Below are 18,773 nucleotides of genomic sequence, written 5' to 3' on the forward strand. Positions count from 1 at the left end.
TTTCATATTTCCTTGCTCACCAATTTATTCTATACTACGATATTAAGAAATCAAGATATGTGTAGAAGGGAGAACTGCCTCCAGACTGTACAGTCGTATGGATTTAAACGCACGTGGAACTGGTTGAAATATTCGCAAACAGCACCAAAATGAGATGCCCGGTTGATAGAAAATCTGACTCCGTTTCTTGTTATTGCATAAAAAAACTTTATCAATCGTGAACCACGTAATTTATTTAGAATTCTGCGCAACGGAAAAGATAATATTTGATATCTGTAATGGGAGAAATGGTTTTATCTCTGTTGTTTTTATAAATTTGGCAGATAAGCGATCAAACCGTGGGTGGACCAAAACCGCTAGCCCAGCCAGACAGCTCCGCTCATTTTGTAAATACTATTGTTTGGCGTGCTAGGCTTACCCGATTCATTTGGGTGTGCGCTGCAGCTGCTGCTACTGCTACTCAAATAATTGCATTTTTCTTACAAAATCCCAAGAGTTGACCATGGAAAATCCCAAGATTAACCAGAGAGAGAGAGAGAGAGAGAGAGAGAGAAGAGAGAGAGAGAGAGAGAGAGACGAGAGAGAGAGAGAGAGAGAGACACTAATAAAAACAAAAATACATACTGTATGCAAGCAGAAACGCATCATCGTTAGCTTCCAGTGTGTTACGTGTAAACGTTCATTCTAAGAAATTCACCGAGGAGTAGTATAAACTAACACCTGATTGGCTGGTTGGTAGCCAGCGGAGATCTGTTATCCAATGACTGCCCTCTGCTTCTGTTCTATTTATAGATATATGCCGTGGATGACACTAAGTTTGAACGTTACCATGTTCATGATTTTCTGACTGCTGACGGCAAAAATTACTTGATAATTTTCTTTATATAATTATTTCTTCGTGAAAACAATAATATAATAAGATCATTTTAACTTTATTGTATACGGGTATGAAAAATACCAGTGTGTCGTAGCGATGCGTCATCAATATAGTGGTATGAAAATACCACATGGTGTTGTAGCGATATGTAATCACAAAGTACAAATCCTTTTCCCGGACCATCCTCAAAATTTTACGACTCTTCAACTGCAAGATCAATATGGCGAAATATATTATATAGTCATACTTATTGTTGAAATTCACAAGTTGAACTGCAAAACAATTTTGATTGTTATGTACATATATTTTTTACGCTTTCGGAATGTTTGTTTTGAAAATAATAGCTATTAGTGAACATATGATATTAATTGTCCCACTATTTTATTATAGGTGATCTTAATTATCTCACATTCATGTAACAGTATTATATTAATATTTATTTAAATAAACTGTAATTAATAAATAACAATAATGAAAAACAAAGGAAAAAAATGTTTTTGCTGCAGTAGTGATGTTTGTTTGATTATGCATCTGACCTCACATTTCCGAGATTGAAAAATTCCAAAAACCGAAACATCGGAATGTGTGTACTGCACATTTTTTTAAACACGCACACAATGTCTACACATTTACCGATACCCGTTGGTGAAAGATTCAAATTACAGTATTTATTTCTCTGAGAGAGAGATAGAGAGAGAGAGAGAGAGAGAGCAGAGAGAGAGAGAGAGAGAGAGCAGAGAGCGAGAGAGAGAGAGGAGAGAGAGAGAGAGAGAGAGAGAGAGAGAGATGAGAGAGAGAAGAGAGAGAGAGAGAGAGAGAAATGATTTAGGACTCCAAGGCGTGTTATTTTTACAATTATTTTATTATCTTGGTATTCTTTTTTTAATCTTGAGATCTTCTATTCAATTCTCGAGATTAGTAAGAAAATTACCGTAACTTCACTAGCAGCAGCACACATCTGAACGACTCGGCCATTAGCACGTTTAAACCACCAACCTTATGAACTGACCTCAGAAAAGAACTCGCATGATACATGAGATACATGACAAAACCACTGTTTATTGGTGAAAATTTTGGGGTCGCATGATATGCGAGATCACACGTTACTCGAGTATATACAGTAACTGTTGAAAACCAAAGGGAATTCAAGTGAATACTGGAAATTCACATGAATATGAAGCCCAATAAAAATACCAAATTTGTAACTAATTTGTATTTTTCATAACTAACAAACCTGAGGTCTTAACATTAGGATTTACTAGCGCCAAGCTGGAAACCGGTAGAATTAAAATTACACTTGTGAGATCCAGGGACTAATGGCATCTATACCAGGTCACGGGGCATGTATACCCAGAATGCCCACGGCTACCTGTGACCCATCAGTTATATTTCTAACCCAGTTTAGACTGCTAGAGGGGTGGTTTGAGGTGGGCCTTTAACTGTTAAGACCTCAGGTTTGTTAGTTATGAAAAATACAAATTAGTTACAAATTTGGTATTTGTTCATACACGAAACAAACCTTCGGTCTTAACATTAGGATAGACTTACTATTGGAGGGAGGTAAGTCTCTACAACTGACTGGGAGTTTGCCACCTTATCCATTTCCGAATATATAGGGAAATTCTAAGAGAATGGACAATGAACCTAGGACCAAAGATATAAGCGGATCTATTGGTTTCCTCCCACTGGGTGTAGATACCATTCTACTGTTTACTCTTGTCCCTTGCGACTGGATCCACCTTCACCCTCCCCTTTCTTTTCCTTATTATCCAGAGGGGTGTGTTGCTACTGAAAAGTATATCATCAGCTAAGATAGCGCACAGTATGGCTGACCATCTCACCTGCATCTAGTCCGTTCCAGCACATGACGGTACTCTCCTTCATACTGCCCGTAGTTAAAGGAGTAGGAAGAAAGTAGTAAAGAAAAAAGACCAGTCATCCCATTCATTCTACTATCATACCTTCATCTTAGACTAGACGCAAACTGACCCGCCAGGGGCACTGGATGAACTATATCACTTGTTGGGCCGCCACCCCTGGACCCAAGGAAAAGGTGTCCAAGGATCTATGGGCAACATCTTTCAAATAAAATGAGGTGAAAGTTGTTTGGCGCTTCCACACGCCAGCTTTCAGAATTTTATCCACAGACATGTTTCTTCTTAAATGCCAGGGAAGCACTCACACCCCTGATGTCATGAGCTCTAGCTCCCACCTGGCTATCTGACCCTCTGTCTTCTGCAGTATAAGCATCTCTGATCGTCTCCCTTAGCCAAAATGATATTGTATTCTTGGACACTTCCTTCTTGTTCCGTCCTGTACTTACGAACAACCTATGGCACCCCGGCCTGAGGTGCCTTGTTCTCTTTAAGTACTCCCTTAGTGCCCTGACGGGGCACATGAGCATCTCAGCTTTGTCGTTGTCTACAAAGTCTGCCAAGGAAGGTATGGTAAAGGAGTCGAATCTGCCGTCTACTATTGTTGGATTTTGGGTCTTTGCCACGAATTCTGGGACAAAACTCACACACCATGATCTCCAACCTCTCGAGTGCTTTATGAGATATGAGAGGCCATGTAGCTCCCCACCCTTTTGGTTGAAGCCAGGGCCAATAAGAAGACTGTCTTCAGGGTCAGGCTCCTATCCGTGGACTGCCTTAGTGGTTCGTAGGGGGGTTTTGTCAGACTACTCAGTACCTTGGTCAGATTCCAATCTGGGGGCTTTTAGCTCCTTTGGTGGGCATGACTGTTCAAAGCTCCTCATCAGCATGGCCAACTCCAATGAAGACGATATGTCCACTCCTTTCATTCGTAAGACTGAGGCTAGAGCACCCTGTACCCCTTCACTGCAGATACAGACATATGTTTTTCTGTTCTGAGATATATCAGAAAGTCTGCTAACTGCTGAACAGTGGTACCGAGTGGAGACACGCTCCCTCTACGACACCAATCACAGTATGCTGACCACTTTCCTTGGTATACTGTCGCAGATGATTTTCTGATATTACCTGCCATCTGAGTTGCTGCTTTCTGCGAAAACCCTCGCTCTCGGAGGAGATACTTGACAGTCTCCACCCGTGAAGCGATAGGGACTTCACCGACTGGTGGTACCTCTCTCACGTGAGGCTGACACAGAAGGTTGCTCCATGGAGGTAACTCTCTTGGCACATCTACTAGGAGTTCCAGTAGGTCTGGAAACCACTCTGCTTTCGGCCATAACGGGGCTACCAGGGTCATCTTGAGGTTCTGAGACTGCATTACCCTGTTCAGAACCTGACGGATTAGACAAAATGGAGGAAATGCGTACACGCCAAGATTGTCCCAGGGGTGTTGTAGCGCATCTTCTGCTACTGCCTCTGCGTCCGGGACTACTGAACAATACACTTCCAACTTTTTGTTGTACCTGGTTGCGAATAGGTCTATGATCAGTCCTTCCCACAATATGAGCATCCTGTCCACTACCTGTTGGTGTAGGGACCACTCCGTTCCCAGAATCTGATCCCTGCGGCTCAACTTGTCGGCCACTATGTTTCTTTTTCCCGGAATATACCTGGCCTTGATGTCTACCAGGTTCTCTATAGCCCACTGGTGAAGTTGAACTGTCATCACATGTAACTGCCGAGAAACTAGGCTTCCTTGCTTGTTTATATAAGCTACTACTGTGGTGTTGTCTGACATCAATACCACTGAGTGTCCCTTTACTCTCTCCCTGAATTCTTGTAGAGCCAGGAAAGCTGCTTTCAACTCCAGCACGTTATATGGAGTTCTCTGTCCTTGCAACTCCATTTTGCTGACACCATCAACTCCTCCATATGGGCTCCCCAACCTTCCAGTGACGCATCCGAGAACAGCAAGAGGTCTGGGGAGGATTGTTGAAGGGGAACACCCACTGTCAGATTGTCGTCGTCCACCCACCACAGCAAGTCTTTCCTCACTTCTGCCGACAAGGGAATTTGCTCGTACGGGTGATCTACTGTTGGTGACCAAAACTCCTTCATCCTCCATTGTAGGGACCGAAGGTGTAGCCTTCCTTGTGGTACTAGCTTCTCCAGGGAGGTTAGGATTCCCAGCACCACCTGCCACTGTCTTGCTGGCTGTGTCTGCTTTCCCAGAAAGGCATTCACCACTTGTTTGCTTTCTCTACTCTTTGGTCTGTCGGAATACTTTGGCTGTTGTGTCTAGCACCATTCCCAGATATTCCAAACGTTGACTGGATCCAGCTGCGACTTCTGCTGATTCACCACAATACCTAGGCTGTGACAAAGCTGCAGGAGGGCCGCCCTGTCCCTGAGTAATTTCTCCCTGGACTTTGCTATCACCAGCCAATCGTCCAGATATCTTATTAGCCTGATCCCCTGAGCATGCGCCCACGCCGACACGAGGGTGAACACACTTGTAAAAACTTGAGGAGACGTTGTCAATCCGAAGCACAGGACCTTGAATTCGAAAGCTTTCCCTGCAAGACTGAAGCGGAGAAATTTCCTTGAAGACTGATGGACTGGTATCTGAAAGTATGCGTCCTTTAGATCGACTGTCAGCATAAAGTCTCCGATTCTGACTGCTTGTAGAACCGTTTTCGGAGTTTCCATCTTGAAACTGGTTTTCCTTATAAACAGATTCAGCGTTGACAGGTCTATTACTGTCCTCCACTCCCCGTTGGCTTTGGGTACCAGGAAAATCCTGCTGTAGAAGCCTTTTGTCGGACTGCATACTTGCTGCACAGCTCCTTTTTCCATCATCTTCTTCACTTCGTCCTGCAGAATAGTGGCCTTCTGAGATTTGTGGGCATAAGTGACGTGGGGTAATGGTTGATCTGTCAGGGGCGGGGGTTACCTCGAACGGATCAAATACCCGATCCTGAGAACATCCACCACCCACTGCTCTGCCCCTAGTTCCTGCCACACCTTCCAGTGATTTGCCAGGCAACCCCCTACTGGTGTGGCCGAGTGATGGGAGGCGCCCAATCCTATCTTCTTGAGCCTCTCCCTCTTCCCCTATTGCCCCTTCCTCTGTTGTTTTTTCTATTGTGAAAGGGCGATGAGTTATCCTCTTTGGGGAAGAGGGTCTTGTGACTCTATTAGGGATGCTATGTCTCACTGTCTTCTTTCGAGACATCTGCTGTTGTCTTCCCTCCAAAGGAGTAGTTTGACTGTTAGACATTTTCCTAACTGCCTGTTGCACCAACCTATCGTTAGTGTCCATCCTTCTTCTATCTATCGCCTCTTCCAGTATGACCTCTGGCAACAGTAGTTGCGATTCCAAGATATCCCCATTCCTCATTGCTAACAGGGAATCCAAATCCACATTGCGGCTTAGTCTAGCCAATGCTGCATCTCTCCTCATTAGTAGGATATTTGCCCAAACATTGGCACTTACGTTTGTCAGGTACGCAATCGCCTTGGACCCTGACTGTAGTAATCTAATGAACAATGGTTCATCCACTACTTTCCTTGTTGCTTCCGAGGATGCAATTTTCGCCACTGCTGTTGACCAAAGGTCTAACCAGGACGCAGCCTGAAAGACAGAAGAAGCTGTTGCTTCTAACGTAGCAGCCTCTTGGTACGTCATCGAAGGGCACTCCATTTTAACCTGATCCAAGGTTAATCCAGGCCTTAACCTTACAACATTAGGGTTCATTTGTCTAGACAGCAAAGGGACCTTCGGTGTCGTATAATATTTCCTTTGCTTTATCATTGGAGGGGGAATAAATTTAAATGATCTATTAGATCTTAAGGAATTATCCCTCCCTGCAATCTTTGCGTTTATGTGTTGCAAGACCGATTCCGCATGACTCGAACAAGGCAATTCATACGACACCTTGGTATCCCTCTTTAGTCCAAACGCCATGTCAATTCCAGGAGGAAGCATACTGGCCGGTGTTTCTGTCTTCTCCGAAAGGCTATTGAATTGACGAATCAAATCAATAACCTCTGCAAACGAGGCCAGAAACTCTTGGTTTTCTCCTTCCTCCGGCTCTAGTGTACCACTCTCCGTCACGAGGGATGTTGTCTCGCCTCTATCTTCTGACAGACGGCCCGGAATTCCACGGCCGCCTGCCCCTACGGCCGCGGTCTCTTTGATCTTTGCTGGCCGCTGTTGGCTCGATCCCAGATAGTCAGCAGGGGAACGAGAACGTCTCACTCTTTCTCTGCTCACGGATCTAGAGCGAGAATCTCGTCTAGATCTCCAAGATGAAGGCTCCCTTAAGACAGAGGTAAGTTCGTCTCTATTAGCATTGGCATCGTTTTCGAGCGTCGGCGAGCCCGGCCTCGGCCTTCTATCCAGACGGACACTGCCTTCCACGAACGTATCCTCCGAGGTTGCCAACTCTCTATTTTTCATACTTTTAATAGGAGCCTTATCGTCCTTCGTACGTATTTTGAACGGCCTTACGGGCGAAACTGGGACCTGCATTCCATCCTCTGCTGCACCTTTCGCCGCTAACGTCGATTTTACCAGAGGTATCGCAGTTTTTGTGATCCGAACTGGCAACTCCGCCTCGGCCGCTAGCTCGCCGGCCGTCACCTCTCTCGCTTGTTCGGACTCTTGCGAACGGCTTCGTCTGCCAACCTTGTGCTTAATAGCCACTGATTTTCCGACCTTCTTGCTGACTTGGAAATGACAGTCTTGGTCCGAAGAAGAGGAAGAATTGATTCTTCTCCTCTTGGCCCGAGGATCCACCAGGAACTCCCAAATCCTCCTCCAACGCTGACTGGCGCTCGCCGTGACGTTATCGGACTTAGCGATGACGCCGAACTAGAGGAAGAAGACGAAGAAGGCGAATCACACTTTTTCTTTTTGTCTCTCTTATTCATTCTCTCCTCTATATCCTGTAATTTCCGCATTACAGTTTGCATTGACGGGTCAGAAGGCGTATTAGCGTCTGGGTGCAGCGAAAAAGGCCGAGAATCGGTCTGTGACGTCATCACGCTTGCCATCTCAGAGTGTGACGTATGTTGTGACGTCATCCCTCTCGTAGGGAGAGACTGAGAGGTTTCTGCTGGCAACCGCACGTTTGCTGCCAAACTACCTCCCACGTTCTGCATCGCTGTAAATACTGAGTGGGATGGTGAAGCCGCGGCATTAATTCCCATAAATTGCAAGCCCGGGGGATGAGGAACATTCAGCGCTGCCGGACCCTGCTGGAACCGTGACGTCATATAATGCGCAAGCAGACCATCCAAGGTTGGTCCGCCTGGTAGGCCTAGCGCTGACCACGTACCATCTAACCTATGCGCTTGAGTAGCAGGAGCCTGGAACAAAGATGGCGGATCTCCCCCTCTACTTGCTGGGAACAAAGGAGAGTGCAAATTATTCATAAAATTACCCAAGGCCCCTCCTGACGTTTCCGATACAGAACCGCTAGGAGAAACCGAAGGGGTATGAGACAATTCAAAAGCAGGTGGAGAAACATATGGAGCAGCCTGGTTTATTACCGATACAAAAGAAGCCGGTAAGGTTTGGTCATCCAAAGATGGCGTCACCCCCTTCCTTTTGTATTGGCTTTTCCCATAGAACTTCTTCCACTGTTCCACCGACCAACCGCAACAAACAGAACACGGATTAGTAACCGTACATACGTTTTCCCTGCACCTACTACACGTTGGATGAGGATCCGTCGACACCGAAGTTAGGAACCTAGAACATGGAAAGCCACTGACTCCTGGGCATTTCCTTTGCCTCCTCTTCGAAGCGGTAGACGATCCCGATGTTGAGGCAAAATTCTCCATCATACCACGTATACACTCTTACCACACACTGATCACACTTGGAGAAAGAAAAGGAATGAAAAAAATTAAAAAATGAAAAAATGGAAATGGATAAAGAACGGGCAAACTGAAAAACCGGCTTTAAAAGAGATAGACAGTAACACGTCTTATCTTAAAGGCGGTAGGAAAATAACTGATGGGTCACAGGTAGCCGTGGGCATTCTGGGTATACATGCCCCGTGACCTGGTATAGATGCCATTAGTCCCTGGATCTCACAAGTGTAATTTTAATTCTACCGGTTTCCAGCTTGGCGCTAGTAAATCCTAATGTTAAGACCGAAGGTTTGTTTCGTGTATGAACAAATTTCAGTGAAAACTGAACTAAATACTGGTGGTTCAGTACAAACAGAAGCCAATAAATACATCATGTGCATTGCAAATTCACATGCTCTATCTACAACACTCCCCTCCCTATCATTGTTTGCAACCACCTCCTCTACATATTGATGATCCTACCTTGATCTTTTCAACCTCCCAAGCAATCCTGTAACCACCAAAACAACAATCTACTCTCCTCTCCATGCATGCATAGCTGATATGGAAAATTTCCCATCTTTCCAATTATTTCCAACTATGGCCCCAATCCTATAGATGCAACATCCAGTCCTACACATTACTACACTCATTGTTATTCCATAACTATATTAAAGATTTAAAAGTAGCTGTTGAATAACAACATACAATCACTAAAACTTCTACAATCATCCAACACCAAAACTGAATGGCTGCATGAACTTACCATGGGCATCTTTTGAAGCTGCTTTCTGACAAAAGACTGTAGCCACCAAAAATGCTAAGAGATCAAGATGGCATAGTGTTTCTGCAGCCCCTGTATTAATCTTATTTGATGAAAACTGAAGGCCTTCGAAGAGCGCAAAGGAATAGTAAGGCTGTGGTTCCTTAAGGTTACTTGGCGCTTGCTGCATACACAACCATACCATATCTCTCAAACTTGAGCAGTACATACTCCCCACCACTGTAGATGAGAAATGCAGAAGAGCAATTAACTATTTTCAATTTTATAATTCCAGAGCAAGTATTTTCAACTTGATAATCTTTTCACATCTTACCAAAGGCCAAAACTGTCAATGCAACAGATTTAACCACCACAAATGAATTTTAACATCTCACTGGGAAAAAAAACTTCAAGCTGTTTTATCTTGAGGGACCAGCAATATACTCACCAGAATCCCACTTTTTAACTTGCTCAGGTTCAGGGTATGCTAACACAGCGGTGTAAAATTTGTCATCATTCATGAAGAAGCTGCTCTCCATGGTATTACTGTAAGAACTGCCAAATATTGTTGTGAAGATGTTTGCCTGAGCTTCTGTGTTGCTAATTTTCTGCTTTATAGTCTCTAGGAACTGCGATTTCTCTCCTTCTGTTTTGGCCATGTGATGCAAGACATGATAAGCCTGCGACAATCTGTGACAAGCTAATTTATACCAAAACTGTTCTTGAGAAGTCTGAGATTTGGATGGGTGGCCACCTTCAGATGGTCGGAAACGACAAGCATGAAACAGAAGAGCACCCGCACTTGTGTTGGTCTGTAACAGACTCTCCTAAAATAAGAGAAAATTTTTGTAGGTGATAATAGAGAATAACTATCTACAAATTGCACTAGAGTAAAACCATAAAATATCATGTAAACAGACTCTTTTTATATCATGACAAAACAATCAATAACAATAGCAGTTGTGCAACTATGTATATCTCATCAAAATTATCTCCCAACCAACAAATACTTTAACCATTTTATCACAGAAAGAGCAATTATACACTTACAAATTAAGCATGATAGACATGATCTAAAAACTCCCCAAATTCTAACAGAATAAAAGTTCACATAAAACAGTAATTCTCGAATATATCTCACCTTCTTTGAGCTATGTAACAAGACACTAGCCATGTGCATATAAAGCTGTCCAACCATTAATTTCCCAAAGACCTGATCTTCACCAACTATTTTCAGTGAGGTCATTAATGCCTGATCAAACCTGCAGGTATAACAACACCATTTTAATGTGTATAAACAAAATAAATACTTTCCTGAAAAATGCTTTAACATTCTAATGTAGTTTACCCAGACCATTCTTTCAATCAACTCATTTTCCTTTCATGGCTAACAAAATTCTCCAACATGGTGTGAAACTTGAATCAAGAGTAAGCTGACAATATACAGCTCCATGAAGAGGATTCCAAGAATTCCAAGAAAGTTAGTGTAGACAATAGTCTGTTGGATCAAAGTGACAAACAATAAAACAAGTGAGAAAAAAAAAAAAAAACTAGCTGGAGGATGAAGAAACACTACATAACCATCTATATTTCCTACTACAGACTGGCCATGGTGTATATTATACACACCAATATTATGATTAGGCAGACTAAACAGACTAGTGAGTGTGTACACCTCTTCCTGTGGAACATATTACAAAAAAGTGAACACCAAAAAGTCAATTCAACTGACCTGATTTATAACTACTGAATTACACAAAAATTAATATATAATAATCAAAACTTCACACGGTACTCAAAATAAAAAAAATTCAATTAACACAAAAAGCTAAACTATGTCAAAATAAGACATCTACACATTTCATGTACATGTACAATATATTTGTCAAAAGTCAGGTCACCCCACTTACTTGTGTAATAGTGTTGATGCATCCATGTGTGTACACTGTGATAGAAGTGCAGTACTGCTGCTAGAAGCCAATGTGAGATACACAAGACGCTCCAACACTGACAAATAGTTACGATGGAATTCAACATCATCATCAACATCAGCTATGTTTCGATATACCTGCAATAAATATGTAAAATAGCCATGGGACACAAAATTTCTAAAGATCAGAGATACTTACTATTCACTGGAAAAAATAAAAGTGGCCCTTAGATAAGCAAGCACCTCCGGCACAGTCAATTCACCAAGAATTTCAAAACAACTTGTTTTAAGATGATATAGGAAAACAATCACAGTACATACACCCTACTATTAGACACTAATTTGTTCATACATAACAATCTCTACCTGAAATATTACAAAACCCTCAGCAACTTCAAACAAAAGACTTCCTGGGAAAAGAAGCTAAAACAAAGCTAACAAGAATTTACAATCCAACACATGACATACTAAGGTAGTTCACAAATAGTAGGGGGGAAATGTCTAAAAAGTGAGGGTTCCTGCCATCAAGCTGTGTCTAAAGCAATTTTGCTGTTGAATCTGTTAGGTCCTTAAAAACTCAAAAGTAGATGTTAGCATTTTTTGGCGGGCTGCTAAAGTTCCATCCCAGACTTAATTTTCAAGATTAAGAGTTCATTTTTGGCTCCTTTTCTTGTCATTGCCTGAAGTATAGTATGCAACCATCAGAAATAAAAAAATATTATCATATATAAATATTGGAATATACGACAGCGCGAAAAATAAATTTCATATATAATTGTATACAAATCGCGCTGTGACCAAAACGGTTAAAGCTATAATGAGTTAATTATTTTTTTTTTGTATTGTACACTAAATTGCAATGATTTTGGTATATAACAAATTGTAAAACGATCAAAGCAACACAGAGAAAATATTATCACAATATGATGCATGAATTCGTAACGCACGGACGTAAAAAAAAGCAGTTTTCAAAAAGTCACCAAAAATCTAAATATTGTGCTAGAGACTTCCCGTTTGGTGCAAAATGAAGGTAATTGATTGAATATTACTAGACTGTAAGTATTGTAGCTTACAATTGCAGTTTTCGACTATTTCGGTCGAGTTAAAGGTGATCAAAGGTCGAATTTTTTCTATATATCGTTATTTATATGAAAATATTTCAAAACTGATAAAAGCTACAACCATGGTTTGTTTTTTTAGTTGTATTCTACATGAAATTGCACACATTTTCATATATAAAACTTTATGTAACGGCTAATTTAAAATGGTGCAAACATTACGACAATCGCACGAAAAAATTCATGATTCTTTTGGAAGTTACCGCACGGGCGTAAGGAAGGTTTTTATCATAAATTCACCATAAATCGAAATATTGTGCTAGAGACTTCCAATTTGTTGCAAAATAAAGGTAAATGATTGAATATTACTAGAATGTAATAGTTTTAGCTTACAATTGCATTTTTTTATCATTTCGGTCGAGTTTAAGATGACCGAAGGTTGATATTTTGGCACTTATCGTTATTTATATGAAAATATTTCAAAACTGATAAAAGCTACAACCATGGGTTGTTTTTTGTTGTATTCTACATGAAATTGCACACATTTCCATATATAAAACCTTATGTAACGGCTAATATAAAACGGTGCAAACATTACAACAATCTGACAAAAAAATTTGATTTTTTCGGAAGTTACCGCGCGGACATAAGGAAAAAGTTTTTTTTCATAAATTCACCATAAATCAAAATATTGTGCTAGAGACTTCCAATTTGTAAAATGAAGGTAAATGATTGAATATTACTAAAATATAAGAGTTTTAGCTTACAATTGCATTGAAATTTTGGCACTTATCATTATTTAAATGAAAATATTTCAAAACTGAAAAAAGCTACAACCATGGGTTGTTTTTTGTTGTATTCTACATGAAATTGCACACATTTTCATATATAAAACTCTACGTAACAGCTAATAAAAAATGGTGCAAAAATTGTGTCAAAGTGACGAAATAATTTCCGAGATGTGTCACATGCTTTTTATTGCGAGAAGAAAGAAATTCGCGCTTGCGCGCCTGGGTAAGGATTGTAAACAAAACAACAGCTTGATCCGTGAACTCCCAACATCCCTCATGGTGCCTGATTCAAAAGTTTTTGCCAAGTACGCCTATAACTATTTTTCTGTAAATTTTTAAAAAACTTTTTTTTGCGTCGACGTTTCGTACGTCAATTCGGCACCCGACAGACAATTTTCGTCGACGTTTAATACATCCAATCGGCGTTTAATACATCCAATCGGTGTTTAAGGGTTAAGAGCTTTCCAAAAATGTAGAACATGACCGTATCTTGTTAGGTGAAAATTTTGGAATAGAGGTTCTGGGACCTAACACATATTTGGCACCAAATTTGGGAAAAATATTAAAAAAAAATGCTAACACCTAATTGTGTACTTTTTGATGTAGAAATTTATTGAATCAATCAAAAAATCTCTTTAGCTCAATCACACGAAATGACAACTGCTCCCCAACTAAAATGTACATCTATTACAAGACCAAGTTGTTAATAATTATATGAACAAAGCACCATACTAAAGTACTACTTCAAACTTCACAGTTTCCTTACCTCACTAGAATCAGAAAGGGCTTGATACCATTCTAAGGAATCAGGAAATGCTTTTCTAGCTTCAATCTGGAATCCGTATTTATAGGCCTCCTTTTCTTTGCCTTTCCAGTCTTTGTATAACTGTAACAGGCTTGTATATAACTTGACTCTTAAAGGATTAGCCTTAATTTCATCTGAAAAAAAATTTTCAGTATGTATTCAAGTACTGTCCATACAATACAATACTATAGGTTACTGTAAAACTTCCTTTTAATCTTTATTAGTTATATTTCCAATTAGCACTATAAGAAATGTTTTGTCAATCTTCAAAACCTATCATGGCACAGCCATCTGTTACGTACACATATTAAAAATGCTTTGACCTTGCTTACCAAATCCAGCAGCAATTTATGCAAAAACTAATTAAACTATGGAATACATTATATCAAACTCACAATGCAACAAACACACAAGGGCACATACCAAAATAGAGCTTCTCCAGCTCTTCACGGGAACTAGTGCTTGTACTAATGATGGCTTCACGCAATCTGATAACATTCTCATGATGTGGGAAAAGACGATCCCCTTCATCAGCCCAGTATAAACGAACTGAAGCATCACAAGGAACATCACAGTACAATTCACAAACTGAAAGATAAATTTTGATCATGATCAGAGGAGCAAGGGTGCCTGAACTTGAGGTTGAGTAGCTATACTATCACACTCCCAATAAGTATTAACAAAGCCGATACAGTACTGTACACTAAGGCAACCTGAAATCTGTTTGTAGGACTTCAACACATTATATAACTAATATTTTATTCTTCACAGTTCTTAGAACAAAGCAGGTTTTTCTGATATTTCATGTTAGACTAAAGGAAGGTAAACTTGACAAAAGTTCTTATTCTTCAATTACAAGATATCTCTAAGTCTGGACACCATTTCACCAGACTCTATTGGTCAGCTACAAAGCTTGTTTTATGTGAAATGTGAGGTTAACCAACAACCTTCAATGCTGACCGCAAAACAATCTGCTTTGGGTGGACCATTCCCAAGAGCAAAGAGCACAAAAATTATGGTGTGGTGACAGATATGTGGAGTTAATGCATCGGATTCATGTGTATCTCACAAAGCACATTGAGCTTTGCATCACAAATTGGAAAGAACCCAGATATTAAGGATAGCTTTATCAATCATGCAAAACCCTTAATTTAATTATAAATATTAGCAAGAAAATATTGCCCCAAGTAAACAACAAGGCTCGTAAAGTCAAGACTGGGCACTACGAACTATGAGCATCTTAAGTCAAGCATGACTGGGAATTACGAATAATGAGCAGACTGCTAAACGTTTTGTCAGGCAGAAGCACTTTAAAACTGACAACACACAAGCAGTACTTCATTCAATACACTACGTTTACAAATAAAGTAGCTGCAATTCTTAAACCCAGCTTTCTTTCATATAGTAAGTGCCATTCGGCAACTAAAGACAGTGATCATATCAGTAAAATGAAATCAGCTGATTATTTTAAGAATGTTAACAAACCAGCATGCAAATGGCAGATTGCTCTGCTCATATTCAATATGGTAACAACCAAATAGAGAAACTTCTCATTGCCTGCGTTACTTGTCGTCACTATAAAGAAAAAATAACAGAGCAGGCAAAATTGATATTCAGAAGAGTTGAAATCACACTTAACGCTTATACCATTAAGTATCGTGCACGTTTTAAACCCAACTTTGTTATACAAGAAACAGTATCTCTAAATAACATCTCTTCTACCAGCCAAGTAATGGCAATGAAGATATCGATAGTACTACTCAACCAGCAGAGATTTTGAGAAAGTAAACAATATCAAATGCAAAAGGGGTATGATGACTGCTTATATTCTGTAATGGTACGTATACGTTTAAACATTCTTAAATAATCACTCTCTCCACAAGATATTTAGGTTTATAGAGTTTTCCGGTTTATAGAATTAGATAGAGATCTTACACCTGTAACAGAGTGAGAGCTGCTCATCCTAACATCTAATTATTGTAATTATTCATGGTAATTACTGTAATTACAGTTGTTTTGTTTACAGTATCAAAAGTGGTATCCCTATAGTCAAACCAAAATGTTGTGGCAGATGATAGGTGTCATCAGAATGCTTCATTTTGAATTTAAAAGTTTCCCCTTTGTAGACAAAGGGGAAAAAGCTCATCAGTTTATTAGTAAAGCCAGGTTAAGTTCTGTACTGGATGGTGCGAGACCAATCCCTCCACCAACACTTTCATTTCTTATATTTTTCTTTTTCCTTACTGTAAATAATCATAAAATAGTTTACATCTGGAATATTGGTAGATTCACGTGCCCAAACATAAACTCGTCACATCAGTCAAAGAACCATTGTTTATCTTTTATCTCGCAAAGTAATTGTGAACGTCATATTCTAGTGACCTTGCTGAAAACAGAACACATGTTGCAGTTTTTTCCGCTCTTTCCACGACTGAAGCGGGAAGAACACGTCTGCGAGTACTTTCTTTACAAGTTGAGTAGAGCGAATGACAATATACATAAACAAAACACTGTTAAATGTAGAAGAAGATGAAAGGCCAAATGAATTTCATGGCTTTATAATCCTAATCACGCAAGCTGGAATTTCAATCCTTTCAAGACTTGACTCCAGTACCTGATTAAATCTTTCAGTAAGATCAACTTATTTATAGGGAGTTTGGAGGCAGTCTTATTCTGGAACAGGTTAGTGCAGAAAGGTTATCTCTTATCAAATCTCTAGTGTAAAGGGTCAACCATACCTTGCCTTTGCGTTGCTTTGATAGGCTCTATCGTTGTAGATGGTTACATATTAGATGTTGGTTACATATTAGATGTTAAAGTATAAAAAATATCTTTTCAAGATTCTAATATCACTAAGGTGGGGCCAGGAAAAGAATACAGCTCTGCCAGGTCTATTTATCCTTTTTAATCTCAGCCTCGAGGTTAATCCCTTGTTTATGACTTTACCCGAGATTTGTCATTTACTGTATTCGTTTAATAAAGAAACAGAGTAAATTTTGGTTGTTCTTAATGATTTTCCTTCTTTGTGTGATTTTGGAAATAATAATCACAGATCCTGTAATAATGCCATAATTTCAAGCCATTTACTAATCATTCCTTTTCCGTCTGTATGCAAACACACACGTGCAAAGATTACTCGAGGTAGCTTTTAGAAGAAATAAAAAGAAAATCCGGGATAAATACAGACCAAACACTCCATCTGTGTGCTTAATCTGCCTGTACTGTTTAAGTAGATCAGTTTCCTTGTGGATAAAATGACCAAAATGTTCTTTACTGTGAACGATTCAGTCCGGGAAAATCCTCCTGTCACCAGCCACGACATTTTCGTGAGACTATAGCGATTCACTTGAATAACCTATGGTTTTTACCTTTATTATAGATAGTTTACAGTGTTGATAGCTGTGATGGTAGTTAACTACTGACAACTGACCCTTCACGGGTTAGCCTATCATTAAAAATCTCTGCTGAATTTTAAGGTTGTCGCACAAATGCTTCTTCCATAATAATTTTCAATAATCTTCTTAAATTAAAATGGTGGCTCTTACCGTTTTCCTCACCAGATGGGCGTGGGAACAATGCAGACTAGCGGCGACTGTCTGAACCACTTTTGTTTACAAATATCATATGAATCATTGGGTCAGATTACTGTTTTTTGTTCGAGTTCAGATACAAAATTTCCTCAAAAGTTCTAGTTGAACATTCTGCTTAGCTAAAGCAAATTGGTGTAACTGGGACAGTTATAAACAGCAAAAGGCATTGCATAACAGTAAATGGGTTGTAAAGAAACAACTAAACTAAGAAGTGATTGCAACTTACTTTTTAAAACAAGATCCCTTTGGCCCTCCCCTAATTCATACGCAGTTTTGTAGGCTTGAACAGCTTTTTCTTTCAGGATTAATGATTCAAAAATCTGTCCCAGTAGGCGATGTGCATCATTGGCCTTTGGGCGCACTGAAAGAAACTCTGACAGGTAACGACGTGCACTTTCATATTCTCCAACATTGTAGTACATACGAGCTATGTTGTATCCTCGTACTTTACGCTGAAAAATAAGAAAAGTCCACCTTAGAAAACGATCAGGAAAATATACCTTACAATAACAATAGAGCATTAACTTCAAGTTTTAACAACCAGCTCTCAGTGCAGTACCTCTCTCCTTGATACAGAATAATAATACATAAGCAATACAATATGTGCAGCACTGTCTTGGTAACTTGTTCATTCTAGCAACCTGTTAATTTCTATGACATACTTCCAATAGTTAATAAATTTTTCCCTGATACCTGATGTAGAAAGAAATTACATCACTATTAAATAACACATCCCTTCTTAAACAGAGCAAAAACATTAATCGTGCACAAGCCTGTAGTACACTACTCTGCAGTGTGGGGGAGCAAAAAATAAATATAAAAGTTTAAACAATGTTTTTGTAAAATATTAACCCTTAGGAGCCGGGATAATAAATCGATATGCAGCACTCCATGCCAGCAAAACTTTGAAGTTTGGAGAGAGAGAGAGAGAGAAAAAAAACACACACACACACAAACACACATCAATGGAAAGAGGAAAATAGGAAGATATGCAAATATTTGCACATGGCGAAGGAAAAAATACAAAAATTTCCATACCTTCCACGAGTTCTAAACGACTTTACAACCCTTTGTGGGGCCTCTTTTACAAGACAAATCATAAATTTTACCAACTTATATGTTTTTTCTAATAAATAATTTATTTAATTTTGTAAAAATGTTATTGTTATTATACAATTAAGTTTGTTCATACTTACCTGGCAGATATATATATATAGCTGTAT

General features: G+C 39.7%; 1 protein-coding gene across 1 annotated transcript in view; it reads right to left on the reverse strand.

The window, feature by feature from the left end:
* The window catches only part of LOC135201904 (RANBP2-like and GRIP domain-containing protein 5/6), a 50,718-nt gene that overhangs the window by 14,454 nt on the left and 17,491 nt on the right, over positions 1–18,773 (reverse strand). Inside the window, exons 2-9 of the mRNA XM_064231201.1 lie at positions 17,777–18,002; positions 14,384–14,548; positions 13,922–14,094; positions 11,287–11,444; positions 10,518–10,638; positions 9,825–10,203; positions 9,380–9,616; positions 1,887–2,001 (exon numbers count right to left, since the gene is read on the reverse strand). Of these exons, the coding sequence (XP_064087271.1) occupies positions 1,887–2,001; positions 9,380–9,616; positions 9,825–10,203; positions 10,518–10,638; positions 11,287–11,444; positions 13,922–14,094; positions 14,384–14,548; positions 17,777–18,002 (1,574 nt within the window). The remainder of the gene's footprint in view (positions 1–1,886; positions 2,002–9,379; positions 9,617–9,824; positions 10,204–10,517; positions 10,639–11,286; positions 11,445–13,921; positions 14,095–14,383; positions 14,549–17,776; positions 18,003–18,773) is intronic.

This window comes from Macrobrachium nipponense, chromosome 28, assembly GCF_015104395.2.
Source record: "Macrobrachium nipponense isolate FS-2020 chromosome 28, ASM1510439v2, whole genome shotgun sequence".
NCBI lineage: Eukaryota > Metazoa > Arthropoda > Malacostraca > Decapoda > Palaemonidae > Macrobrachium > Macrobrachium nipponense.